At 43.0% G+C, this 27585-nt stretch overlaps 1 protein-coding gene across 5 annotated transcripts in view; it reads left to right on the top strand.

The window, feature by feature from the left end:
• The window catches only part of RASGRP3 (RAS guanyl releasing protein 3), a 36170-nt gene extending 8585 nt beyond the window's left edge, over nucleotides 1–27585 (top strand). Inside the window, exons 2-17 of one of the 5 annotated variants that reach the window (XM_028724290.2) lie at nucleotides 1584–1779; nucleotides 2850–2952; nucleotides 3442–3504; nucleotides 4045–4176; nucleotides 5214–5361; nucleotides 6785–6958; nucleotides 8316–8432; nucleotides 8949–9224; nucleotides 14686–14763; nucleotides 15969–16085; nucleotides 18289–18404; nucleotides 19398–19545; nucleotides 21401–21437; nucleotides 23773–23898; nucleotides 25163–25527; nucleotides 26693–27585. In XM_028724290.2, the coding sequence (XP_028580123.2) occupies nucleotides 1710–1779; nucleotides 2850–2952; nucleotides 3442–3504; nucleotides 4045–4176; nucleotides 5214–5361; nucleotides 6785–6958; nucleotides 8316–8432; nucleotides 8949–9224; nucleotides 14686–14763; nucleotides 15969–16085; nucleotides 18289–18404; nucleotides 19398–19545; nucleotides 21401–21437; nucleotides 23773–23898; nucleotides 25163–25527; nucleotides 26693–26701 (2079 nt within the window). In that variant the 5' untranslated portion in view covers nucleotides 1584–1709 and the 3' untranslated portion in view covers nucleotides 26702–27585. Of the gene's footprint in view, nucleotides 1–1583; nucleotides 1780–2849; nucleotides 2953–3063; nucleotides 3505–4044; nucleotides 4177–5213; nucleotides 5362–6784; nucleotides 6959–8315; nucleotides 8433–8948; nucleotides 9225–14685; nucleotides 14764–15968; nucleotides 16086–18288; nucleotides 18405–19397; nucleotides 19546–21400; nucleotides 21438–23772; nucleotides 23899–25162; nucleotides 25528–26692 lie in introns of those variants that run through there. The other 4 variants (XM_028724291.2, XM_077925687.1, XM_077925688.1 and 1 more) reach the window with 4 other exon arrangements.

Genomic DNA, 27585 nt, shown 5'->3' with positions numbered 1-27585 from the left:
CCCTTTGCCAGTTACTAAGAGGTTAGATCTAAGATTGCAGTCCTTAGCAAGGGCATATTAAAATGTGTTATGTCCCCATCACTACTTATTTTTCTGTGGTTTTTGGCCTTTCCCTCTATTCGATGCTGTCTCTACAGTGTATGAGCTCCTCTGTGATTTGTACATGTTTTTGTTTTGTTTTTTTACTGAGTAAGTGGAATTCCATGAGAGAGGGAGAATGGACAACCCGTCAGCAGCAGCAGGCCAGGAATGTGTGAAGTGGCAGCTCCCACTTAGGAGTTGCTAGAAACAACACATGGATTTTCCATTCAGCTGGAGGCTGATAATGTCTTTGCTGCAATTGGGGAGATGAATGGGCAGTAGAAAGAAAACACTCCTGAGCACCAGGAACAAAACACTATAGGCAGAGATCAAGATATAAAGCAAAATAACACAGTCCTGCTAGATTGCTAGAAAAGGTGCCTTGCAAATATGAATATGTAACAATGTAGGCCTCCCATCCCCAAGATCTAAGCCAGTCCCAAAGCCAGGAACAATCTTACAGGTGGAAATTCCTGGCTGTGCTTCTGGCACTCACAGCCTGTACTTTTATGTGTGTCAGACAGAACAACCTGAAGGTTGCCAACTTTTCTCCTGCCTGGGATCCCACAACTTTTAACAGCTGCTTAACGAGCAAAAATATAGCAGGCAAAGCTTCTCCTGTCTGTTACGCTATCAGAAGTTTTGCTTACTAAATTTCTGGTTCTCCCATCACACAGCTGTTAAAGTCACAGTCCTGCCAGGGTGGGGGAAGCTGGCAATCCTAACTGAATGGTATAGCTCAGGTGTGGGGAACCTCTGTCCCATGGACCTGTGGCCCTCAGGGTTCTCCTCAGGCCATGGCCACTCTCCCCAAGCCCCAGATGGGCATCTGCAGGGACTCTTGGGGGAGGGCAAACTAAAACACTGAAAGGAGGAGCAGTCTAGTTTCTTGCAAATGAAATGAAATGAGAAGGATAGTGCCTGCACATTTTGCCTGATATGTCAGGTTCTACAAATGCTAGCAACTTACGCTCAAGAAAGAAAGAAAGAAAAGAGATTTTTTAAAATACTAAGATTAAGATTCATTGGGGAAGGGTATCACTTCCCCTGGCCCTCCCCCTCCCCATAGCCACTGTGCTCCCCAGCCCCACTCTGCAAGTGCTTTTGCCCAACTGGAATATGTTGCCGAACTGTGATAATGCCTCTTGCTTACCTAGATGGAGAGGGAGATTTGAAGCCATAATGGAGGCTACTCTCAAAAGGTACAAGTCATATCTGTTGCCACACTGACTTTTGGTCCTGTCCTTGCCTGTGATTGGCATCTGGAAAGTTGCCTAGGAGAGAATACAGCCCTCGGTCTGAAAAAGGTTCCTCGCTCCTGGTGTAGATATTTAAACAAGAAGAGCTGGTTCTGCTGAGAAGTTGCATTTCACTTCTTGTATGGGCATATTATTAATTATAATCATCATCATTAAAAAGATGAGCTGAATCGTAAACGTTTAGCCCATATATAAAACTGCAGTCTGGTTTTCTCTCCTACCCCACCTTATTTCTCTTTCCAGTTTTCTGGTGAAGTGGTACAGATAATGCAACTGACAGACATCTAATGGAGCCTCGGTTGCCACTGCCGCTGCTGCCCTTCTCTGATGTGGTGGAAGTGTATTCGTTCTTTTAACAGTTAAAGGACGATGGGGTCCAATACACTCGGGAAAGCCGCAACATTGGATGAACTTTTAAGCACCTGCATTAAAATGTTCGGTATGAGTCTTACTTTCCTCCCAAGTCCATCATAAGCTTTTGTGAACTCACTTTGTTGGATCTGACAAAATGGCCTTGAGTCCATGAAAGCTTATGCCATAAAAAAGGTGCCACAAGAGACCCTTGAATGGTCTAGTAAAAATGTACTTCATCCTAGTAGAGATTTTGGTCTCTTGAGTAGGTGGGTTTCCACTCCCCTAAAATAATGCTGCATGTGTGCTATTGCCACATGTATAATCATAATAATCTGGATGTGGTTATTTGGGGGGGGGGGGGAGAAAAAAGATGGGAAATCCTGAGATGGACTATGAAGTTGCTGAGCCTATGCAAAGTCAACTCATTGCCAAACAAGAAAAAGGGGGAAGAAATTAAGAAGATGCTGCTTGGGGCTGGATGTGAATGGGTTGAATGCTGCAAAGTCAGCTGAGTTTGGTGTTTGTTTAAAGAAAAAAGTTAGGATAAGAAAATGTTGGTTTGGACAATGGATTGGAAGAGAGATGTTATAAAATATTTAGCAAGACTAATTGAGGGTTTGTAGAACTGTTATTATCTTGATCCTTTTCACACATTTCATTCTTCCTGCATAAAGGAAACTTCTGTGTATTGTTTGTAGTGTTTTCTTTGTTGCATGTTTGCTGAGAGGGATAGTGGCATGATCAACTGCTGTGGTAAAAAGGATACTCTCACCTCAGTTGAAATGTTGCAGAACATGCTGTTTCTTACACAAATATTACCACTGTGTAGGGAAAATGTAATGTGTGAAGCAACCTTCAAGACATGAAGGCACAAATTGCTCCCGAGGTTAAAATCGTGTCACCTTGGAAAAACAACTGGTGTACACACATCCTTATACTGATATCATGGGTGAGTTATTCTTTCTTTATAAATGTGCTCATCTCACTGCTAATGATAGTAAGCTATATATTTTTTTACCTTTGCTAATATCACTTTAGAAAGTGTGTGTGTATGAGAGAGATGTCCAGTTGACTTTTTAATGTGCCTATTTTTACATGGTACCATTCATTAATGCATGTTATCCACTTTGGAATGTTATATATCTGTTTTTGCAGATCACAGAGGGCAACTGAGCAACAGTCATCTGCCACGAACCTTCCTTTTAATGCACCGATGGTATCTACCATCCACAGAACTGGCAGGAAAACTTCTCTCCCTATATCCTTTTGGATACTCTATTTATTGAATAGTAGTTACTTGTATGATTTCAGTGTAGATAGCTTTTTAGCAATGAACTTGAATAATCTTGGATTTTCTCCTTTGACTTCAAACTGGTCATCATTGGAAGGAATGGTGTATACACCATTGTATACATTCTATACATTATAGAATGGCTATTTTGGAAAGACTTGCTGTATTGCTGGAGACTAATGGCCAGTGTTAGCAGTGGGTCAAATTAATTGGACATTTTCTTGGTGACTTTTTCATTATACTGTTTGGTTTATTTTATTTAAGATACTCCTGTCCACACTTCATCACAGTATGGCACCAGGACAGGGTATAATAAAAATATAATATACTTGCAAAACCAAGTACAGTGTTGAACATAGTGTTTATCATTTTATCAACTGCTTAATTGAACAAGAAAATGGAACCTTAGAAAGCCACTGAAACCAAAAGGCATGGCTTTTTCTTTAACTAAGCTACATATAGAGATGCTAGTGGGGAAAACTGCAGTGAGATTCGCTTAAAAATCTGCTACTTCATGAGGTAAATGCAATTTTGCTCCACTTGGAAGTTTATGTGTTTTCTGAATAATTAAACAAAACACTTTTTGTCATTTTTTGAAAACCTGCTTTTCCTCCCATGCCTTTGTGGTGCTTAATTCCAGTAGATACATTTTATTAGAACTTCACATATTATTAAAATCAGAAGAATTTAGAGGAGAACAACTCAGAATTCTGCTGATTTTAATATGGATGTGCTCCCCCCCCATTTGTGTACACCGCCCCAAGATTCCTGTGCTAGGTGGTATAGAAATGTTTTGAGAGATTATAAATGTTTGCATGTCAGGGAAAGCTTTAATGGTTGGGGATCATCCCATCATTACACCAGTGTGTGATGGATGAACCCACACTCAAAGGACTACTGCCGCCAGTGCAATTCAAGGCCCAAAGTTCTCTTCAACCAAGTTGTCAATTCATTTGATTTAAAGGAGGCTCATTTCCCAAAAGGTGGAGTAAGTTAGGCTTTTAGCACAAAGTTGCTCCATGGCTTGATATCTGAATAACTCTGCTGTTATGATTTCAGATACTGGATTTTGGAATTTCCTGCAGAATTCAATCTGGACCTTGGTTTGGTTCGTCTGACTGAGGAGTTTCAAGAACTAGCCAGCCACCTAGGTTACGAAGAGCACATCCATCTTATTGATATCTCTAGCATGTAAGGATTACCATCTGTGAGGACTGATTATTCAGCCAGGACTTGCTAGTAAGATTGAATATTGATATTGACAGCCGTGGCAAAACAGCAAAAAGGGTAAAGGAGGTGGAAGAGAACAATAATTAGGTAACTTGTCATCCCAGTACTGATCATTGTAATATTTTTTAAATTCCTCTTCTTGTTTTTGTGGTGTGTTTTTTTATTAGAAAAAAGCCACTAGTTAAAATAAATATAAAATTTGGAACGTTTGGAAATTTGGAACATTACTCTGATGTGTAATGAAGTAGAACTCTGTGTTTGCTACTTCGGTTGACTGCTATTAGCAATGATAACTAAATTGACTCACCAGGTTCAGAAGTAATATATGTCTGAATGTCATTTGCTGGGGACAAACAAGAAAGAAAGAGAGCTGTTGCCTTCATGCCCGGGATTTGTGCATCACCTGGAGGAAGGACCAGGCCACCCAGCAGCAGCTGTTGAGACACCATTTTTCTTCTGTCTTCCCAACACAATGAGCCACTGGTGCTTACTGAGAGGGAGAGGGATGGAGTGAGTTGTGGGGAACTTGGCCTACTGCAGCAAATTGTAAAGGAGCCAGTCTGACACTCGCTGCTATGCATGGCATGGGCCAAAGCTCCTCGCCCCTCCACTCTCTCACTATGTATTCACCCATGGTCTGCTGTGTTGGAAAGACAGGAGAGCAATGGTGCACACTGCCTCACTGGCTGTTACTGACATCGACTACCATTAGAAACTGAGGTGCTGGATGTAATGGGCCCTTGTTCTGATACAACAGAGCTAGTCTTACAGACTTATCTTCAGAATGTTTCAAAACAGCTCTCTGTTTAGGTAAGACATAGCTAAACTGGTTTTCATTTCCTTTTTTGTGGAACATCTAAATTGAAGGAGATATCACTGTTTGACTTCACACAAACAAAATGCAGGGGTTCTTGGCAGTGCCATCACTTGGTTCTAGTTCCATGTTTGTATTATTGGGTGTCAGATCCTGAAAGTGGCTTCATCATTCTCTCTTGCAGTCCCTCTTATGACTGGATGAGGAGAGTCACACAAAGGAAAAAACCTTCCAAGAAGGGAAAAGCTTGCCTCCTGTTTGATCACCTGGAACCCATTGAGCTTGCTGAGCACCTCACTTTTCTGGAGCATAAATCTTTCAGAAGGATCTCTGTAAGGAACCTACAATTTCTTACGGCACTTGGGCTTTACGGCTCCTATTGCCCATTTCCATGAATCTGGATATACATTACATCAAATCTCAAGCCACGTAACACCGTACATTTAAAGTGCATTACTTCCCCTAATGAATTCTGGCAGCTGTAGCTGTAGAGCCACAATTCCCAGCACCTTTAACAAATTACATTCCCTGGGATTCTTTGGGCGAAGTCAAGATATTTAAATGCGCTTTAAATGAATGGTGTGTATGCAGCCTCAGTGCTGTAGCTGATCCTTGGCTGTAGCATTTTGGGGTCATCAGTGCAGTACCCGTAGGCACCCTTATTTTTCCTTCCACCCACAAAACCTTGACACCTTCCCTGCCCCCATGCTTACTTCTCCCTTCATCGTGATGTGGAAAGAGTGGTCATCTTACCACTACCCTCACCTTGAAAAGCACCTAAAGGGGAAAGAGGAAGCAAGAACAGCAGTGCTCTTTTCTACTTCTTCTTTCGGCTTGATGCACTTTTCAAGGTTTAGTTTGGCACCTGATGCGCTGAACAGAAACGGGAATGACTGAAAGTGTAAGATGGAAAGGAGAGTGATGTAGGGGACATGGGGAGGGGAAACAGAATGATTGTGGGAGGGCTGCCAGAAATGGGGGTGCTACAGGAGTTGGGGGATATTGTGTCTATGAGAGAGGTGTGCATATGCAAACGCACAAACTGGATCCAGTAAAATAGATCCTGTTGAAATTGCTTATTTTTTAATGAGTTTCCCCCTCCAAATCACCTACAAATCACAGGTCACATGTGTCCCATTAACTGAGCCATAAAAATAATGGATCAGATGCTTTCCAGCACTACTGTGATTTTAAAAAAAATGGATCCAAAACACAGATCCTTAAAGATCCGCATAGTTTTTACAAGGGAACTGCTCAGAACCACCATCAAATCATCAGGTACCTTTGTGTCCACAGAAGTTTTCTGTATTTCATTGGTGGTTTTGTTGGCATCCTTTGTAAACTAATGGGGAAGTTCCATGAGGATCTAATGTCTTGGATCAAGGTGTTTGTGCTGCTTGCTGCTGGCAAGCTTCAGATCTGTGGGTGGGATTCAGCTAATGAGTCCATAAGTGCAAGCCCTGCGCAAGGACTTCTGCTTATGCTCAGGTTACATTTTTGAAAAGAAATATTGCAAAGATACCACAAGGCTCCACTGTGTTTCCTCATCCAAACAGAAATAAAAGCTAGTAGTTCTCCCTGTCCTTCAAGGATGTGCAGTGTTCATCAAACAATAATTAAATTATGCACACTGAGGAGTTCTTTTTTTAAAGGTCAGATTTCCTAAGTTATAGGTCTTATCAGGGAATGTTGGTCTACTGCAGTATATGTCCTTTTTGTGGTTTAGAAAAGCCATATAACAATGAATTTGTCTAGTTTACAGATTATCAGAGCTATGTGATCCATGGTTGCCTGGAGAACAATCCAACTCTGGAAAGATCAATCGCTTTATTTAATGGCATCTCCAAGTGGGTCCAGTTGATGGTCCTTAGCAAACCAACCCCTCAGCAAAGGGCAGAAGTAATCACAAAATTCATCAATGTTGCACAGGTAATAATGACCTTGGAATGAAATACTGTGGTATGGAGGTCCAAAATAAGAGGGTATGTAGGAAGCCCAGATACTAGCGTTCATAGTAAGGATAATGTTTACATTCTGTTTATCCCAGTCTTACTCCAGGTATCTTGATATTGTTCCTAATATAAGTGGCTAGTTGGGAAGGGGTGGGGAAGGCAACAAACAGTGCTGGTGGCAAAGGACATCCTTTCTTGTACCTCTGTAAATTATTGACTGTGAAAGGGATTTGCTGGTGTAAATTCTTGCTGTAGATTTGTTGTATATCAAAGATATTGTGCTCCTGCATTAAAATTTTCCAGTGCACAAACTTCCACTCTAACCAATCAAATGTTTTCTCTGCATAGAGAAAATAAGTGCTTCCTGTATTTGATTATTATCAAATTGTTGAGCCTTTCTGCTATGATAGCTGTCCAGTTTTGGATGCTTTGAGTAAGAGATCTGTACCTGAATTGGCTATAATTACCATTTTAGCTTCTGCTCATGCCTTTTGTAACAACTTAATTGTAGCTATGTCATTATTATACATATTAATTGTTGAACGATGCATTCTTCAAGTTTCTTATAAAATACAGTGGTGAATCCTACTATCATGGGTGATTTATTGTTCATAAGGTTTATATTAGTTTTGTTTGCTTCTTGATAGGAACTTCTAAAATATTTGATTCAAGATTAGAGGATTTTGGTAATATTATTACAGCTAAGAATTCATCATTTACACATTTAGGTGGGTTTGGGGACGTCCCAGTAAAGTTCATTTAGTAATATCTACTAGGATAGTTTGAAGAGAGAGAAAATAAATTCAGTTTGGCAAACCATTTTTTGCCTTTCATTTTTAACATAGTTCTCATCAGGCACCATGCCAACAGTCAACAGTCAACAGCTATTATTCTAGGTCTTGCACATTGGAACAAATAACTATAAGGTAAAAGGTAAAGGACCCCTGGATGGTTAAGTCCAGTCAAAGGTGACTATGAGGTTGTGCTGCTCATCTCGCTTTCAGGCCGAGGGAGCCGGCGTTTGTCCACAGACAGTTTTCTGGGTCATGTGGCCAGCATGACTTAACCGCTACTGGCGCACGGAAGACTGTGATGAGTGCCAGAGCACACAGAAGTGCCGTTTACCTTCCTGCTGCAACAGTACCTATTTATTTACTTGCACTGGCATGCTTTCGAACTGCTAGGTTGGCAGGACCTTTGCTTGTTATTATCAATTGGATTATCTAGTAAGTGTGTGCATGATTGCAGATAGAGCCGTACATTTGGCTTGTTAGAACAATGAAACAGGTAACATTTTTATCAGCAAGTAAGCAATGTGTCTAATTTCTCTACAGAAACTTCTTCATCTTCAAAATTTCAATACCCTGATGGCTGTTGTAGGAGGACTAAGCCATAGCTCTATTTCACGTCTCAAAGAAACTCATTCTCACCTTTCCTCAGAAGTTTCAAAGGTATGAGAGCACCTCTCTTGTAATGGACTCAACGTCTGTGTAAATATTATATAGAGGAACATGAGCAAACTCAAATGTAATCTTTCAAAAAGATGTCCTTTCTTACTGGAGTAAGGGAGACTGAGAGCAAGTGAAGGTGAGACATACTGAGTCAGGCCATTGGCCCATCTAGCCCAGTCTGTTTGTTAGCAGCATCTCACCAACATCTTGGACAGAATTCTTTCCCACTCCACTATCTCTTTTTTAACTGGAGGTTCTGGTGATTGAACTTGGACTTCCTGCATGCAAACTATGTGAACTCCTTCTGAGCTATGATCTTTCATCAAAAATGTGCTGGAAGAAATTGTATGAGTTGCTTCTGTTATTGGATCATGCCCCTCACCACCATTCCCCCCCCAAGAAAAGGTTTCCAGTCCTCCCAGTATGATTTCCCTAAGCGCTGCCTCTTTAAGATAAATCAAAGCAATGTTAAGGATGCTTTTGCGCAGTTTTGCTTCTTCTATACCTTGTTTACAGGACTGGAACGAAATGACCGAGCTAGTCTCTTCCAATGGAAACTACTGCAGCTACCGCAAAGCTTTTGCTGATTGTGTTGGCTTCAAAATCCCAATCTTAGGAGTCCACCTGAAGGACCTGATAGCCGTTCATGTCGTGTTTCCAGACTGGATCAATGAGAACAAAGTCAACATAGTTAAAATGCAGCAGCTTTCAGTCACCTTGAGTGAGCTGGTTTCCCTGCAGACTGCTTCTCACCACCTTGAGCCAAACATGGATTTAATTAACCTGCTAACAGTAAGTTCTGTTAAGTTTGAATTTGAAAACATTCCTTTTCCTTCCATCACTGTCTCCTTTGAGGGCAAGGAGGAGATGTAAAAAGGCAGGGGTGAATTTGGTAGACTTGCTAATAGAACAGATTGCACATTTTCTGGGGGGAAACCCAAAGGAATTAACCCGCAAGGAGCCTTACTTCATTTCTTCAAATACTTCATTTTACGTTGTAGATTATTCATTTCACAACTTTGACGAACAATTTGCACAAATAATTTATCCTTGCCGTATGATAAAATAAATTCACACCCTCTGCTGAATGTGCACTGATATTGGCCTGGTTCGTACAACATGGTAAACCATGTGTATCTGAAGAAGTGTGCATGCACACGAAAGCTCATACCAAGAACTAACTTAGTTGGTCTTTAAGGTGCTACTGGAAGGAATTTTTTTTGTTTTGACTATGGCAGACCAACACGGCTACCCATCTGTAAATGGTAAACCAAAGTATGGCTTCCAGTTCATGGTTAGTAAGGAGAGAACTTGAACCACAAGCCTGGGTTTGGGCAATGCACTAAGCCAAAGCTTAACTGCCCCTCAGTATTTTATTCAAGTTGGCATCCCTGCAATATGCCCCTCCACACACATGCACACAAGTATTAGCACTGCTGCATAGCCTGCTTATAAAAATTCTTTCAGCCTTTTTTTAAAGTCTTAATTTGTGTGTCACAGCGGTGGGGCAGGGAATGAATACTGAAAGCTACATAACAGAACAATAAACAAATTTGTGTGTACTCTGTTTTCTTTCACTTACAATTATTTTTGCGGGCACGCATTTTCCCTTCTGAACCACAATGTTAGCTGAAGCTCCTTTAATACAACTCACGGTTTGGCACATCTCCATGCCAATGCTGATTTGCAGGGCAGCAAGGCAGCCTCCATGGCCAGGAGAGGGTCTGATCCTCCCTGGGATCTTGTGGGATCTCAAAAGCTCACATGGCCCTTTAAAGGGTCTGGCCACCTAGCATCATGTTCTCTCTCCAACTTGTCCTGTGACATTCACATTCTCAGCATTCTTTCTCCAGCAATGGCTGACCAGAAAGATTCATAAGCATGAAGATATAATTGTGATATCCACCCCATGCAGTTGGTTCTCATAGTTGGGTAGCCAGAGAGATCCAGCTTTAATAGGGAGGGTGTCCATGTGGCTGTTGTAGCTGGAAGCCAAGAAAACACTTTCCATATTAAAAAATAAATATTTTATGTTCAGCATCTGTTCAGCCAGCAAAGGAACAGATTATCATCTTTGTAACATTTCCACCTCTGCTCTCACACTGTAAGGTAAAGGGTAAAGGGACCCCTGACCGTTAGGTCCAGTCGTGGCCGACTCTGAGGTTGTGGCGCTCATCTTGGTTTATTTGCCGAGGGAGCCAGCGTACAGCTTCCGGGTCATGTGGCCAGCATGACTAAGACGCTTCTGGCGAACCAGAGCAGTGCATGGAAACGCCGTTTACCTTCCTGCCGGAACGGTACCTATTTATCTACTTGCACTTTGATGTGCTTTCAAACTGCTAGGTTGGCAGGACTCTCACACTGTAGTACATTATAAATAACAGTTCAGAAGCAGCCTTCTGCAGCTTGCCCAAATGGGGTCAATTCAGATTATGAGGAGCGCTGTATTTTACACTCTTGTTTCCACTGGGGTCCTTGGTCCAGTTTTATATCTGGATATTTGGTATTCTTCCATTCTCTCTATTCGTTGCTCAGATAAATGCATTGAAACTTTTTCCATCCTGATAGATATGGCTGCAGCAAAATAACAAGATGACTGAAGGGGAAAGTGGGCTGCAGGAAGATTGCATGCAGTTCACGTCACTGCAGCAGTCTGAACATTGGCAGCAGCTGTTGGTGTTGATGTGCGCTTTGCTGAATTTTATATAATTCAATCTGTATAAGGAGCTGAAGTGCAAAATGGGCTTCTTTCAGCTTTGCTAAAGCATTAGTGAGAGCGAACCTCCTGTCTCCTGTAGCAAAATACAGAGAAGCTTCCCTGGAGGACTCTTGCCCTGATAATTTGTTGCAGTTATTGTTTACATTTTCAGGACTGCAATAATAATAATAATAATAATAATAATAATAATAATAATAATAATTAATAATTAATAATTAATAATTAATAATTAATAATTAATAATTAATAATTAATAATTAATAATTAACAAATAATAATATTTTAAGACACTCAAGGCCATTCTTTTAAATTACAAAACTGCTGCCTTCTTTCCTATAATCAAAACTAATCAGTTTTAGCATTGAGGTGGCATTGCAGAATTAATGTCCACTGCAGCTGGTACAACATTCAGGCCTCCATCCCTGTGTCTAGTGGGGCTGTGGGTTCGGATCAACACGAGCTACTTCAAAACTTAGAGTTTAAAGACATAGCCTGGGATTCAAAGAAACACTTCAGGGAATAAGGGTTGTGCAGTGGGGTCTTTATTCAACCACCTTTGAAATGGAAGCACCCTGAAATGGATGTGACTTGGGACTTTTGGATTAGCATATTTCCCTTTTCTACCTTTGTGACTCATATTTCGAGGCCCATTAGCATACCAGGAAGCTAGCCTGGCTATTCCAGGAATTCAAATCCTTGCTTAGATTTTAACACTTGCCGTATCCAGAATTTAGAAGGGTCTTGGCTTGCTGCCTACTCCCCACCCCAAACTCAGAACAGTATTATTTAGAATAAGTGACTTTAAGGCTGTTGTCCTTTGGCCCTAAATCAGAAACAAAGGATGTAAATGTGTTTTCTTTCTCACATTCATCTCTTGTTCTCCTTGCACTTTCTACCCTTCCCCTCACTTGTTCCATCGCAGCTGTCAAACGTCTGATTGAAAGCAGTTTGAGGCAGGGCTCCATGTTGTTTTGCTTAGGCTGTGCACTATACAACCAATAAATGAATTAACAGTTATAATTATTGTGGAAAGTGGAGGTACACTGAAGCACAGAACAATAGGTTTGTATGCTGTGGTCTGTACCAACTCTGAAACTATGCAAATATCTGGAAAGCCCCAGATGTTTTTACAGTCTGTGAAAACTGTGGTGAATATGTTCTTTTTAATCAGACTGAAACTAACTCAGAGAAGTCGCTTTTAAATATAAAATTTGAAAACATCAAATTTAAAAAGGGGAAGGGAAGAGGTTAACAAGATTAAACTCAAAGCTCTGGGTTTCAGATGGACTCACAGTACTGTAAGATAATGAGAAATAGGTCTTAGGAGAACAAAGAAAATTAGTGGTACATGGCTATCCCTGGTTATAAAATCTGTAGAAAGGACAAAGCAGGGCATGTTGGAGGTGCTGCTGCTCCGTATGAGAGTGAGGCACATAGATTCCCATCAACTAGAAAAGGGACACACTTCTCCACAGAATGACTCTAGGTGGAAATACGAGACCCACAAAATCATGTAGTACTCAGGCCATACTGTTCCTCAGGGTCAAGAGGCTCGTGTGTTCAGCTTCCCTATTGCAAAATGCAGTGACCAGTCCCTTCTTCCTTTCAATTTTCTGATTAGTGGTACCTTTTTGTGTGGAAGCCTTGCTAGAACAGTGCTCAGAGAGGCTGCTCTGGAAGCTGGAAAGCCAGCCTCCCTCTCCTTTTCCAACAGGGGCAGCTTTGAAGATTGGCTCAATTATTTATTTTTACCTAATGTGAAGAAAAACCAAGGTGAGCAAAAGAGGGGGGAATGCAATTTATGCAGCACAGCAATAGCCCTGGGAGTCACATGATCAGCTTTAGGACTGATCCAAGATACTCAGCTGAGGGCAGAAAAGACAATGATAAAAATATAAATGAAAACCTCAAAAATTTAATACTTCAGGGGTTTAAACAAAGAACATAGAACATTTTAAAACATCAGAAAAGCATTCATGATGCAAAGTCCTCCTGAAATAAAACAATGTTAACCAGGCATCTGGAACTCAGGAAAAGGGGTTAGACAGAGTTGGGACCACAGAACTGAAAGCATAACTTCAAGTTCTCATTGATGTAAGTCATGCATCTGGTCCATGGTGGACTACTATAAGTGTTCCCCCAGATGATCTCAGTGATTGACTTGGAGTGTACAGAGTAAGGCAGTCTTTGGGGTGTCTTGACCTAAGTTATTCAGGGCTCTGTACAAGAACCTTGAACCTGACCTAGTAGCAGGTGGGTGTCATGTGTTGCTGTTAGTCTTTCCCCATCACTAGTCTAGCTGCAGCATTCTGCATTAGCTGGAGCTTCTGGATCAGACCCAAAGGCAGTGCCATGTTGTGATCCAGCCTACGCAGCTCTCGTGTTCTTATTGCACAATGCATTTTGGGGAATGACCCTGTGGTCAGTGAAAGGGAGACCCAAATCTTCTGACTTTTAACAGTTGTGTGGAAAGGGGAATTTCTGCAGGTGCAGCCCTTTGCACCCCTTGTCAATCTGTCCCACCAAAATTCCTTCTGCTACACAACTGTCAAAGATAGCAGATCACCACCCTCCTTTCAATATGATCGTCGTGATTTTATGCTTTGAATATTACCTGATGCTGAAGCAGATGTGTGGGTCAATTTCTGTTCTGTGTCGTGATTTATGTTTATGAACAGTGCTTTTTTCTGGGGGAACGCAGGGGTATGCATACCCCTAAACTTTTTGTGAATTAAGTTTGGCCTCATTGAGGGGCAGTATTTCATTATGAGTGGGAAAATGAGAGTACCCCTTAAAAAAAATAAAGAAAAAAAGCACTGTTTATGAGTACTGAGATTTGTTTGCAAATGTAAGGTTTTGCGCTGGGGCAAAAAGCAAGCAGGAAGAAAAGTAGCCCGACTTGGACTGTGTTCAGGAGATGGCAACCTTGGTGCTAGCTCCACCAAAAACTGTGACATTCAGTGCAGTTTCTGTACAAAACAGCCTCCGTTTCTTCTCATGTTTACAGTTGCAGACATACACTATCTGGAACTGCACAGAGGCCTTGCAGCAGAAAAATCATGGGTGGGGAAAGGATCATGCACCCCTGACCCAGGGGCATAGGAATGGGGGTGCGGGGGTTGCAGTCCACCCCAAGTGTCACCCTGAGGGGGGGTGACAAAATGGTGGGCAGCACTCACTGTGGGTCCTGCAGCACGCCTGAGCCATACGTCTCGGGCATCCGCAGGCTCCGTGCTGTCTGCCTGCTGCCTCTCCCCCGGCTGTAGGGGGGCCGAGGGCGCGCGCGCGCAGCTGGGTCATTAGCCCCACCCCTGTGGGTGGTTCCCCCCGGCCCTTGGCACCCCGCCCCGGGTGCCGAAGAGGTTTCCTATGCCCCTGCCCAGACCCTCCCCCCCACAACTGTGTCTGTTGAAAAATTGTAATCTTCTGAAGCCGTTGGAGTTATGTTTCTCTTATTTTGTTACACTTCTTTAGTTCTGCCCCAGTAATTAAAATAATGCTTTATTATTATTATTATTTTGGTTTGACTCTTAGCTTTCCCTGGATCTCTACCACACAGAAGATGATATTTATAAGCTCTCACTGGTGCTCGAGCCAAGGACTTCAAAATCAGTATGTAACTTTTTATGGTTTAGGAGTGTTATAACTTTGTAATATACTTGGGTTTTTTTTAGTAATATTTATTTTCTTATTTATTTAAGAAATGCTTATCTGTCAGGAAGATCCAGCACTACTCCCCGCCCCCCTTATTAATATTCACAGCAGGATGGGAGGGAATGCAAAATGGTCCAGATCCTTACCTTATTTTTGTTTGAGAAATTGGGGAAGGGGAAATGTTGGAAGTAAATTGCATTGCTGCATATGCAATTGAAAAACGAAATGTGCTTCCTGCTTCAGAAGTTTTGCCGTTTTTGATTGTTGATACTTTTTGTTTATTTATTGCATATTCACCTGTGCCCAACACTCTAGAGTAGAATGTCACTGATTATTCATTGATTACCAGGCACCCGGGACAGTGATGGCATTGTTGAAGGTCACTGCCTTGTTGCCGTTTCATTCTTCCATTGTAGTAATATGCAAAGGAATCGGAGAGAGAAGGAAACAGAGTCACATTGTTAAAAAACAAACAGACACAGGGCGGGATTCAACCAAGCGGTTTCTGTAGTGCAGCAGAGGCTTTCCCACCTCTCCTCCCCCCATTGCCAGTTGGAGGGGGGACCCAGGAGAGCACTTGGGGTGGGGGAGTGGAGATCATTCTGTCAGGCAAGCAGAAACACTTGTGCCGATGGAACCATCATATTAGTGTGATGTTGTATCTTCACTGCAGCCATTCCTTCTGGTGCAACGTTATCTTCACTTGTGATCTATTTCTTAGACTAGAACTTAAGTATTGCACTACTATAAGGGGTAATGACTTATAGCCTATATCTCATGTGAAAGTTGAAACACAACTTTGGACTCGCTCTGCAGCAAGCTGCGCATCCTTTAAGAAGTTATGTGCTGAAGTTCTCACCCTGGGCCAGCAGGGGGATACTGTAGATAGTTTTCACTCAGGTCCACATATGCAAATAAGGGATTGAAAGTGACGTTCAGTGATTGGATAGTTACAGAAAATGGTTACTGTTGCGTTCTAGTGGAGCTCTATATAAGCAGGCTGGCTGAACCCTTCAGTTCAGTTCTGTTCTGGCCTGTGAATAAACAAGAGCTGTTTGAAGAATCGCTGTGTCGTCTAATATGTTCACCCACAACTTAACAGAAGTCATCCACAACTTCATTCACAGTGAGTCCTAAAAATGCTTTTTTATTTTATTCGTTAGCAGCCTACCTCTCCAACAACCCCTAACAAGACAGTGGTGCCACTTGAATGGGCGTCCGGAGTCATACCGAAACCTGACCCGAACCTTATTAACAAACACATCCAAAAGCTAGTTGATGTAAGTATTTGAGAGAGTGCTCAGAATGACTTGTGTGGCTGCTCAAGGTATACATGGGTGTCAGGCAGGTGCGGGAAACCTTTGGCCTGCTAGATGTTGCTGAACTACAACTCCTGTCATCCCTGGCGAGGCTTATCAGGGCTGATGAGAGTTGTAGTTGAGCAGCACCTAGAGGGCCAAAGGTTCCCCGCTCCTGGCGTCAGTGAAGGATTAGGGATGCAGTCCCTCAACATGCATAGTATGTGAATGTGCTGGTGCAGGCTTAAAACATAAAGCACAGTTTTACAAGTTGAAAAACTTATTTCCTGTTATTATATTTGAAAATCAATCAATTCCAGTGGTATGAGCTATGACTGGCAAATCGGTCATGGGATGTGCATGTTCTTAGGGCTGCTTCACAAGCAAGAATATGCTACATAGGTAGAAAGCCATATAGAAACCACGGGCATGTGCTGTTGCGCATAGGTTCACTTCAGCACATGTGGTATCTACTCCTCAGAGGCAATGTATATTGCTTTCGCAGGCAGTGTATGTGGTGTGACATATACTGCACCCCATATACTGGCATATACTGACCCAGAACTGCATCATATGCCTTCAGCCTATAGATGCTGCCACTATACAATTATATCTTCCCATCATATGCACTCGTGACAAACAGATGTGTGTGCATGTTCATCACATGTGATGGTGTGCACATGATAAACATAAAGTTCTTTTTAGACAGAATCTAAATTCATGTGGGAAATCATGCCTAAAGCACACTGTGGAAGTGAGGACTAATGCACCCTATAATTATCACTCTACAGGGTCCAATAGGTCTAATTGGCTACAAACATTGTCAAAGAGGAGTCAATTTCAGGTGGCAATTCCATCTGCACTGAGGTGCCAAGGTGCCCTCTGGTTAAACTTCTAGGCAGCTGGCCAGAAGCATTGTCGGCAGGAAGGAGTTCCAGGACTTCTGTGCTGAGATCCAGATTTCCTCCCCTTTCCCCAAACCTAGAAGCTTAAGTTTCTTTGTTTTTGTTTTTACTTCTCGCAGGGGTGATGAACCTGTGGTCCTTCCGATGTAGTTAAACTACAACTCCCATCATCGCTAGCCTTGGTCATGCTTTCTGGGGCTGCTGGGAATTGGATCCAACACCTACCAGAGGACCACAGGCTCCCTACCTTATAGGGTGGCTTGGTGCTCTAGGTGAGATCCCAGCCCTGACATCTTAATTTGCCTAGAAGCATCTATACATATACAGTGGTACCTCTGGTTACGTACTTAATTTGTTCCAGAGGTCTGTTCTTAACCTGAAACTGTCCTTTACCTGAAGCACCACTTTAGCTAATGGGGCCTCCTGCTGCTGCCGCGCCGCTGCTGCGCAATTTCTGTTCTCATCCTGAAGCAAAGTTCTTAACCCAAGGTACTATTTCTGGGTTAGCGGAGTGTGTAACCTGAAGCGTATGTAACCCAAGGTACCACTGTAAATTGGCATGTGCAATTTTTTCTGCAAATCTGGATCTGGGCTCCAAATTCTTTAAGGATCTAACAGTATCCCTGGCAGCATGTATGAACTGCAGCTCCTTTATTACAAACCCCCACCATTAACAACCCTCGATCAGCCTGCGGGGTTGGAAAGCACAGTATTTAAAATCCATAATGAACATATAAATGTATTTACCTTTCTGTTGGTGGGCCTTTAAGCGGAAGTTCACTTACTCCGCAGCTGATCTACAGAGTCCGTATCAATAGGATCCAGGGATCAGGTCCAAATTACCTCTGAGTAAATGTGAAGGTTTCTCTTTCATCCTCGATTGCACAGAATATCACATTGTTGGTGTCACCTCTGATAAGGCCCTGCTCCTGGTAGACTCCTGCTCAGTTCAAGTCAGCAAGGACACCCAGAGTAGGACCTTAGATTGATGAATGAAGTGCACAGGAGAGTATATGTTGGGGAAGGGGGAGGTGTGCTTTCATTTAGTGGTTAGTTGAATCATCTTTCAGTATGATACAGACATATCAGTTCTTGATATGAATTAGCTGTTAGAAGCTGGTTTTTGCTTTAAGATATTGGGCATATAGTACCTGACCTTCAGTAATGTTCTTCATTTAATGGTTGCTATCATTATGCTTGGCTTTGATTTTAAGGGAAATTATGTTGTCATAATCTATTGCTCTTTACTTTCCACTGTATAATTTTCTTGCATTTTTCAGTCTGTTTTTAGGAACTATGACCACGACCATGATGGCTACATCTCTCAAGAAGACTTTGAAAGCATTGCAGCTAATTTCCCTTTCCTGGATTCGTTCTGCGTATTAGACAAAGATCAGTAAGTGGTCTTGCTCCTGTTATGGTTTTGCAGTGCAACCTTCTGCAAGTTTACTCAGAGGTATCTCCCTACTGTGTTCAGTGGAGATTACTATCAAATAAGTGTGCATAGAATTGAAGCCTTAATTTAGAAGTGTCAAGAAACAAACAGAAATTACTTAAATTTGTTTTAATTTATACCCAGCCGTATCCAGAATGACCAGGTGGGTGTTGGCCTTTCCTTCTCTCACTCATGATCTAAACAGCCCATGGAACGAGTGATTAATATTCCCATTTTACATGCGAGAGTGACCACACAGTGTAAGCTGTTTAGTTCAGGGTCCAAACTCAGGTTCTGATGCACATAGGTGAATCAGAAGTGCTTAAGGGATTGTGGCCACATAAGTAGAATTTATCATAAATAGAAAGGAAAAAGGATGAGCAATACTATAAAGATACTCGCAGAATGTCTGTTATTAAACCTGGGTTGTATCCTACCCTACCATTCCAAGTGGAACAGATTTCCACTCATACAGGTGGACTTTCCCTTCCTTTTTCACCGCTGGCAAGAATTTGGGAACACTGTGGAGTAGATTAAGGGACTGCAGGAGGGAAGAGAAAGTCCCATTGTGCTCATAAAAGTCTATTTGCGCAGCATTGTATATAACCCACTGATTATTTCATGAAACTCTGCATCATACATAAGTTACATGGAACTGATCATTCATTGGTCAGTGGCTATGAGGATTGCAGGTGAAAAGTTCTGTTGTTCAGTATCAACGTTTTCTAAAACAAGAGAGACTATGCCCGTGGAGAAGGGACAGGGTGCTCTGTTTATCTGTTGCAGGGGCTGCCAATGAGGTCCCCTCCAGACGTCGTTGGACTCCAACTCCCATAAGCCCTAGCCAACCTGGCCAGTAGTCAGGATAATGGGAGTTTGAGTCAACCCGATCTGTGGTTTAGAACTAAGAGATCTCTCCACCTCCCCCCCCCCCTTTTTTTTCTTTTGAAACAGGGATGGCCTTATCAGCAAAGGAGAAATGATGGCTTATTTTCTAAGGGCCAAATCACAGCTGCAGTGTAAAATGGGACCAGGTTTTATACATAACTTTCAGGAGATGACCTATCTTAAGCCAACGTTCTGTGAGCATTGTGCTGGATTTGTAAGTATGGATTAGTGCAGTTCTAATGTACTTGTGGGCTAAGGTGTGTTTGTTTCTTCATTTTTTATAATACACTTTTTATCCTACTCTGTTTCAAAGGCTTGAATAAATGTAAAAATATCAACCGCGCACACTGTTTTGTAGGCGCGTCTAAATAGACCATATGAGAATGGTATCAAAAGCGAGGATGACTGTAACTGAAGGCACTGGAGTCTGAAATTGAGCCCTAGAGTGCAGTCCTAGGAACATAGGAAACTACCTTCCGCTGAGTCAGAACATGAGCCTATCTAGCTCAGGGCTTCAGACAGGAATATTTCCAGGTTCTCCCTGGAGATATCAGGGATTGGACTTGGGGCACTTTGCATGCATTTTTGCACTCTGACCTACAGCACAGCGCTTCCTCTGCTTGTCTCATACATGCCTACTCAGAAATAAGTCCCACCGAGCTCATGGAACCCGGTCCCCAGGCAAATGTGGATAGCAGAGGTGGGGAATCAAATCTGGCCATTGTATGAAATGGGTCAAAATTGTCAGGTGGGCAGAACCACCCACCTGCTACTTACCTGACCTTACAGTGACATCAGGTGATAAGGTGCTTTCAAGTCCCCTGGTGCTTTGAGGTACCAATCAGTTGACCGGGTCTGTTTGCAGTTGGCTCCTGCATCATAGCAGGGCGTGAACTGAGCACCCATCAGCTAATAGGGCACTCAGTTCAAGCTCCACTTTTCTGCATGGGTCAACTGCAAATGGCACAGCTGATCCCAGTGAGCTTGAATCAAATGCCTGTCTGCTGGTAGGCACTCAGTTCAAGCCCTGCTTTTCTGCACGGGTCGGCTGTACTATGGAGTTCCTATGAGAAACTCAGTAGTGCAGCTGATTCCTGGTGGCTTGCTGATCCTGTCAATCAGCTGATTGGTTGTGACAGGAAGTCTCCCTTGTCAATGCCCTTTAAGGCTCCCTTTAGGGCTCCCAGTTATGCATTGGCAGTAGCAACTCTACCTGCCACTCACCTGTTATCACATAAGATGCCAGGTGCAGGGCAGGTGGGTATGGTTTGAAGAAACTGGCCTCATGGGACAAATTGGGATGCTTGTGAAGCCTAATTTGGACTGTGGGCTGGAAGTTCCTCAATTTTAGTGCACAAAATTGCACTAAATTTAAAAAATCTCAACGTTTTTTAATCCCAATACAGTGGTACCTCCGGTTGCGGACGGGATCCATTCCAGAGGTCCAGTCGGATCCCGAGGTTTCCGCAACCTGAGGACCGCTTCTGCGCATGCACGCGTGGCGAAACCCGGTAAAATACTTCGGGGTTTGCCGCGTGTGCATCCCAAAGATTACGTAACCAAAGGGTTACATAAACGGAGGTTCGACTGTATGCCAAAATTGAATGAATTTAAAATGTAGAAATAAACTGTGTCTATATGTTGACAGCTAAAAATGTAGCTCGGTTATTCTTTTTCTCAATTCGAATCGAAAATGGTTTGGTGGGGAAACCACACCAAAATGCAGTATTTTATAAGGTATGAATTGCAGCAACTGTCGTGTGTACACCACTTTCCAGACCACAGTGAGAGTGTGCAGGATTGTGTATCCAGCCCAGAGTCCTTATGGTGATCTGTTGAGTCAGTTCTCCTGTGCTGCCTCACTTGTTGGTCCTGGAAATGGCGAGGGCCAGTATGCTGCCTTGAGCCTCACAGATGAATGGAGAGCTCTTTCTAACAGGAAGGGTGTTGAGAGCAGTAATTTCCTGTTTGCACTTTTGTAGCCTTTTGTTCCTGCCTTCATAATGAGGTTGTTTTCTTTCCGGCTTTATTTTTTATACCTTTTTATATCTTTTGTCTTTTAATTGCAGCTGTGGGGTATAATCAAGCAAGGATACAAATGCAAAGGTACTGTAAATAATTGCAAGTCATAGTCCCTCCAGTTTGTAATATAATGAATCTCTTAATTGCTGGCAAATGAGCAATGCCACATACAGTGGTACCTCGGGTTACATACGCTTCAAGTTACATGTGCTTCAGGTTACAGACTCTGCTAACCCAGAAATAGTGCTTCAGGTTAAGAACTTTGCTTCAGGGTGAGAACAGAAATCGTGCTCCGGCGGCACAGCGGCAGCGGGAGGCCCCATTAGCTAAAGTGGTGCTTCAGGTTAAGAACAGTTTCAGGTTAAGAATGGACCTCTGGAACGAAATAAGTACTTAACCCGAGGTACCACTGTACAATGCACTTTCGACCTCAGATGGATCTAGAGCAGTGGTTCTCAACCTGTGGGTCCCCAGATGTTGTTGGACTACAACTTCCATCATCCCTGAGCTCTGGCCTTGCTAGCTAGGGGTGATGGGAGTTGTAGTTCAACAACATCTGGGGACCCACAGTTTGAGAAAGGCTGATGTAGAAAGTTAGGTGCAGTGCAGTCCCATGCATATTTACAGAGACGTAAGTAAGAGACGTAAGGGACGCGGGTGGCGCTGTGGGTAAAACCTCAGCGCCTAGGACTTGCTGATCGTCAGGTCGGCGGTTTGAATCCCTGTGGCGGGGTGCGCTCCCGTTGCTCGGTCCCAGCGCCTGCCAACCTAGCAGTTCGAAAGCACCCCCGGGTGCAAGTAGATAAATAGGGACCGCTTACCAGCGGGAAGGTAAACGGCGTTCCGTGTGCTGCGCTGGCTCGCCAAATGCAGCTTTGTCACGCTGGCCACGTGACCCGGAAGTGTCTGCGGACAGCGCTGGCTCCCGGCCTCTTAAGTGAGATGGGCGCACAACCCTAGAGTCTGGCAAGACTGGCCCGTACGGGCAGGGGTACCTTTACCTTTTTAAGTCCCACTGTGGTCAGTGGTGCTTACTCCAAGGTAAGTAGACATCAGGGCCGTCTTAAGCATATCCGGCGCCGTAGTGCAAAGATCCCTCAGGATCCCCCACCCCACCCCCCTGTTTCCCAGAGTTGTCGACCTTTTCCCAAGCCTCTGCAGGGATCGCTCCCCTCCCGTGGAGGCTTGGGAAGGAAGCTGTACACCCGCCAGCCATATGGTTAACAGGGCACAGCTGGCGGGTGTGCAGGGAAAGGGGAAGCTGCACAGCTCCCCCACTTGCTGGGGCGCCCCTGAGAGGCCAGCGCCCTGGCGCAACATGGCAGTAAGCCCAATAGGAAAGACGGCTCTGGTAGGCATAGCACTGCAGCCTTAATCACTCACAAGCTGAAAAACTATTTTCGTTCTTCAGCTCTTCAGTTCATTTTAACACTCGGCTATGGGGCCACTGAGAAAGAGGGAAGCATGTTTGGGGAGTTGTGAAGTTTGCAAATGTACAAAATAAGCCTTCAAAAACAACATGCCTTTGGGGAGAAAAGCCTCTCTAAAACAGCCCAGTGGGGACAGAGCATGTACCGTAGCCACAAGCTGATAAATATCAGTTGGAAGAAAGAAACCTAAACAGAAAATTGGGATGGGGTGCGGGGTGGAATCGTGTATACCTGTGAAGGGCATGTACGGCTGGCCCACACCATAAAACATGCACTGCGACATTTTGTTGCAGCTCCTGTTTGTTTGTAATTAATGGCATGTTCCAGATGAAATTAAGCTGCAGTGAAAAATCTGGCATTTCAAAGTGCTTAGACCTTGTACCCTGCTTAACATCTCCCGTCATGGTGTGTGCATTGAAAAGCAACTAATTCTAGCACATTGGAAGGACGCTTGGTTACTAATGCTCTGGGTTGGCCTTTTGTGACCTTATTAAGTAATCACTAACTCCAGGACTGGAACTGCATGTTACAAAAAGCCTGACAAATAGGTTTTCTTAGGAAACACCACTTTTGGAGTGGAGAAACAGTGAAGGAAGGGGGGGGGTCTCTTCCGCCTGCAACCTTCCAGTTTCAAATTAGAAGCGTATCAGCTGCTTTTTCTCCTCTGAAGTTCCAAACTCTTTGGAAAGGTTTCCCCTTCATTTTATGTCTGTCATGTTTGTACCTGTCAGTGCTGATCATAGTTAATAATGATAAAGAGCATTCTCATTGCTTCACAGAAATAATAATTTGTATGCAGCCCTAGATTCTATTCTAGTGTGACATTTCATGCTTGGCTTCCACTCACATCATGCCACTTACGTGGAAATTCCTCAGACAGACTTTGAAAGCTTTTACAGAGTTGAATATTTTTTTGTCGTCGTTTGCATCTCTTTGGAAACTGTAGTTTGCCAGATCCAATTTTTCTTTTCTCTGGCAATTTATTCCAGATTGCGGTGCTAACTGTCATAAGCAATGCAGAGATCTGCTAGTTCTAGCCTGCAGGAAGTTTGCCAGAGGGATGTCACTGGGTAGCAGTCATGGTTCTTTGCCTAATAGCCCATCATTGCCAGCAGGTAAGAGAGGACAACAATGGGTTGTTGAACAGTTTCCTTTGTTGCGCAACAGTGCATCACATGAGATTCCAAGAATACAGTAGCCATTGCTTTGATAAAGCAAGGAGCTTCTTTTATTCCCAAGGATATCCTCTATAACCTCTCTCCCACAATAAATAGCCCTGAAGTGAGATTGATGGAGTATCCTCTCCAGTGAGATGCATGTGGCCCAGTTTGCACAGCTGATCCCAAAACCTCACTTCCGTGTGTTTGCATGTGAGGCTCCATACCAGAGTAGTGACCTTTGCCTGTGAAACCACACAGCTTGCTCAAATCACATGATCAGCACTGCCCTAATCATTTAAGTGAAATTGTGAATATTTGAAACACCGTTGAGAGAGCCTGCAGACACCCTGTTCCGCCCATTTGGGGATGTTTTCAGGTCAGGTCACTTCTGAGTTCGGTACGATGCGCTTGTGTGCAGGCATTCACATATCGAACGTGCCTAAAATGGTCTCAGCCTGTACTTCTTTAGGCAGCACAAAGCTAATTTGTGGAACTCCCTCCCACAAGAAGCAGCAATGGCCACCAACTGGGTGGCTTTAAAAGAGGATTAGACAAATTCATGGAGGAGTGGGCCATCAATGGCTACTAGCCATGATGACTGTTCTCTGCCTCCACAGTTGGAGGCAGCAGGGCTTCTGAAAATCAGTTGCTAGAAACCACAGGAAGGGAAAGTGCTCCTTACCATCAGAAAGTGCTTCTGAATGTTTAGTTGGAATCTCTGTTCTTGTAACTTGAATGCTTTGGTTCAAGTACTATACCCTGGAGCAGGAGAAAACAAGCTTGCTGCATCTTCCATGTCACAGCCCTTTAGATATTTTAAGATGGCTAGCATATCTCAGTCTCCTCTTTATCATGCTAAACATACCTAACTCCCTCAACTGTTCCTCATAAGGCCTGCTTTCCAGACCTTTGATAATATTGGTTGCCGTCTTCTGCACATGTTCAATATCCTTCTTAAAGGACTGCCCTTGATCAGGACCCTATACTTCTGTTGATGCATCCTAGAATAGCATGAGGGGGTTTTTTTTGCTGCTGCATCACACTGTTGACTCATGTTAACCTTGTGGTCTGCATGGAATCATTTGCCATTCTGGCTGGGACTGGTGGAGAATAGCTGGAAGGCCATGGGTTCCCCACCCCTGCTAGAAAAAGGTGATTGGTTTGAAGGAGACAATGTTATTAGTAAAATTAATCTCTGCTTCTTTCTTCCCCTTTGTAGTGCAAGGTGAAGTATTCAACTTTCCTAGTGTAACTCCACAAAATCAGGATCTAGATAGCAGAGCAATCACACTCGTCACCGGCAATTCTCGAAAGATTTCGGTCCATCTACAGCGGGTAACCACCAGCCAAGCAACCCAGACAGAGCCGCTGTGGCATGAGTCTGGTTGGGGAGATTCAGGACCACACACCTTCCCCAAAATGAAGTCCAAACTCCATGGGAAATTGGGAAAGAATAAAGGCTTTGCAAAGTGGGAGAATGAAAAATCGAACATTCAAGCCAATATGGACACCACAGTAGGAACTACAGCACATGTGTTGGACCAGAATGGAACAGAAACGCTCCTAGAAAGACAGGAAATGGAGGTGGGTTATAGGATGTCGTTAAACGTTTACTGTAAGGGCTTCTGTGTTTTCTCTGAAGTGCTACAATTCAAGTTGTGCCTAAGAATTTTCACCATTCAAGACCATGAGCATTAACTTAATTTATCTGTGGAATTTTTTGCCACTGTGGCAGTTGTGCATCCTGTTATATGTAAATACACATATAGTTCATGTTCTGACCAAAATATTTAAATAGAATAAATCAAATTAAAGCATGGCAATTGGAATACTAGCTTGAGAGTTAATTTGTATAACCTAATGTCACATGGTGCAGCTTTTGCTGGTTCAGACTGCCTGCTCACTTTATATATAAAAAAACCCTTTCTGCTCATAGCATTGTATGAGCCTGGATTATTTTGCTCCCCAGAGTTGGGGATGGATTTTTGTTATTGATTTTTAACATCAGGTAGCATGATTAATTTGTAATCCAGCATATGCCACCTTGGGCACAGCTCATTGGGAGGAAATGTCATACAAACTAAATCCATTAATCACCTGCAGAAACATAGGGTTAAAATACAGACCTCTTCGCACCACATATAGATATGGAATTGACTACCATAAGATGAAGTGATGCCCATCACCTTGGATGGCTTTAAACAGGGTTTAGACAAATTCATGCGTGAAAAGACTATTATGTGCTGTGTCTGGTATTGGAGGCCATCTGCTTCTGAATGATAGATGGGGGTTTCAAGTGGGAGGTGCTGTTGCACATCCCATAGGTGTCTGGTTGGACAGTGTGAGAATAGGATGCTGGACTAGATGGGCCTTTGGCCAGATCCATCTCTTCTTACATTAAGCAGTATGGTCCAGCTATGTAGCCCCGCTGGTTATATAACTCGGTCCTTAGAATATCTAACCAGAATACAGTCATACCTTGAGTTGAAGTTGCTTCAGGTTGAGCGTAACGGGTTGAGAAGTAACGGAACATGTCACTTCTGGGTTTCGCCACTCGCGCATGCGCAGACGCTCAAAATGACATCATGCGCATGCGCAGAAGTGGCAAATCATGACCCACGCACGTGCAAACAGGGGGTTGCGTTCACTTCAGGATGCGAACGGGGCTCCGGAACAGATCCTGTTCGCATCCTGAGGTACCACTGTATTAAGATCTAATATATATTATGTCATTTTTTGTTTGTTACAGGCTAGTTGAGTGGCTGCTGCTGCTGCAAAGCTGGAAGATAGTTCAAGGAAGCACAATGTGATATTCCATAAATTGCCAGATTTGGTTGAACATCATTCCATTGTCAAATTCAGCAGTTTGGTTTTTTTCCAAAATCACCTGTGAAAGAAATTTAATGACAGAGTTACCGTATTTATTTTTGTTCACATAGGTTAAGTAGTTTGATCAGTCTTGCACAGACAGAAAACAAAGGAGTGTTATAGCTCCAGCGTGTCATTATTTGTTTCTGTTTCTTGGGCAGCTGTGGTTCCAGACTATTTCACCAGCAAGGACACCTTGGCATCTGCAGCAATCACAGTTGTGGAAATCTGCCTGGCACATGTTAATATTTTGGTATATGTTAATGTCACGTGTTCCGATATGAAGAATGTGCTTTCCCCAGTTCTTTTGTTTGAGACTGCATTCTTTGTCTGGCACTGACAGCTACGTCATAAATGGGTGGCACTTGAAGACTTGCACAGCCTAGAGATTCTCTCATCACAAATAATACCTCTGCACAGTCATTTCATTTTCAGCTTTCGCCAGAATGTTTTGTTTTTTGTCCCCACCCCAACGAAGTTTGGAAGAGGTTTACATTTTTCTCCATTAAATTTGTAACAAGCTACTCCCAGAAATAGTTCACTGTAAGATGTCACCTTCAACATATACCAGATGTGGAAAGGCTTATGGAATACAGGTGCTATGATGAGTCATTGAAGGAACTGGAGAGAGACAGAGAAAAGACTTTTCAAGTGCTATGCCTTATGCTGAAGGATCAGGTAGTACACATTTTAGTTTAATGGTTACTGGTGTTTTGTTTTTACTCTTTTCAGCACACTAGAAGTTACCTAAATAAAACACTTGATTTCATAAAA

Source organism: Podarcis muralis, chromosome 3 (genome assembly GCF_964188315.1).
Source record: "Podarcis muralis chromosome 3, rPodMur119.hap1.1, whole genome shotgun sequence".
NCBI classification, from domain to species: domain Eukaryota; kingdom Metazoa; phylum Chordata; class Lepidosauria; order Squamata; family Lacertidae; genus Podarcis; species Podarcis muralis.
The sequence above is the reverse complement of the archived record's forward strand: the minus strand, read 5'-3'. Positions and strand labels throughout refer to the sequence as shown.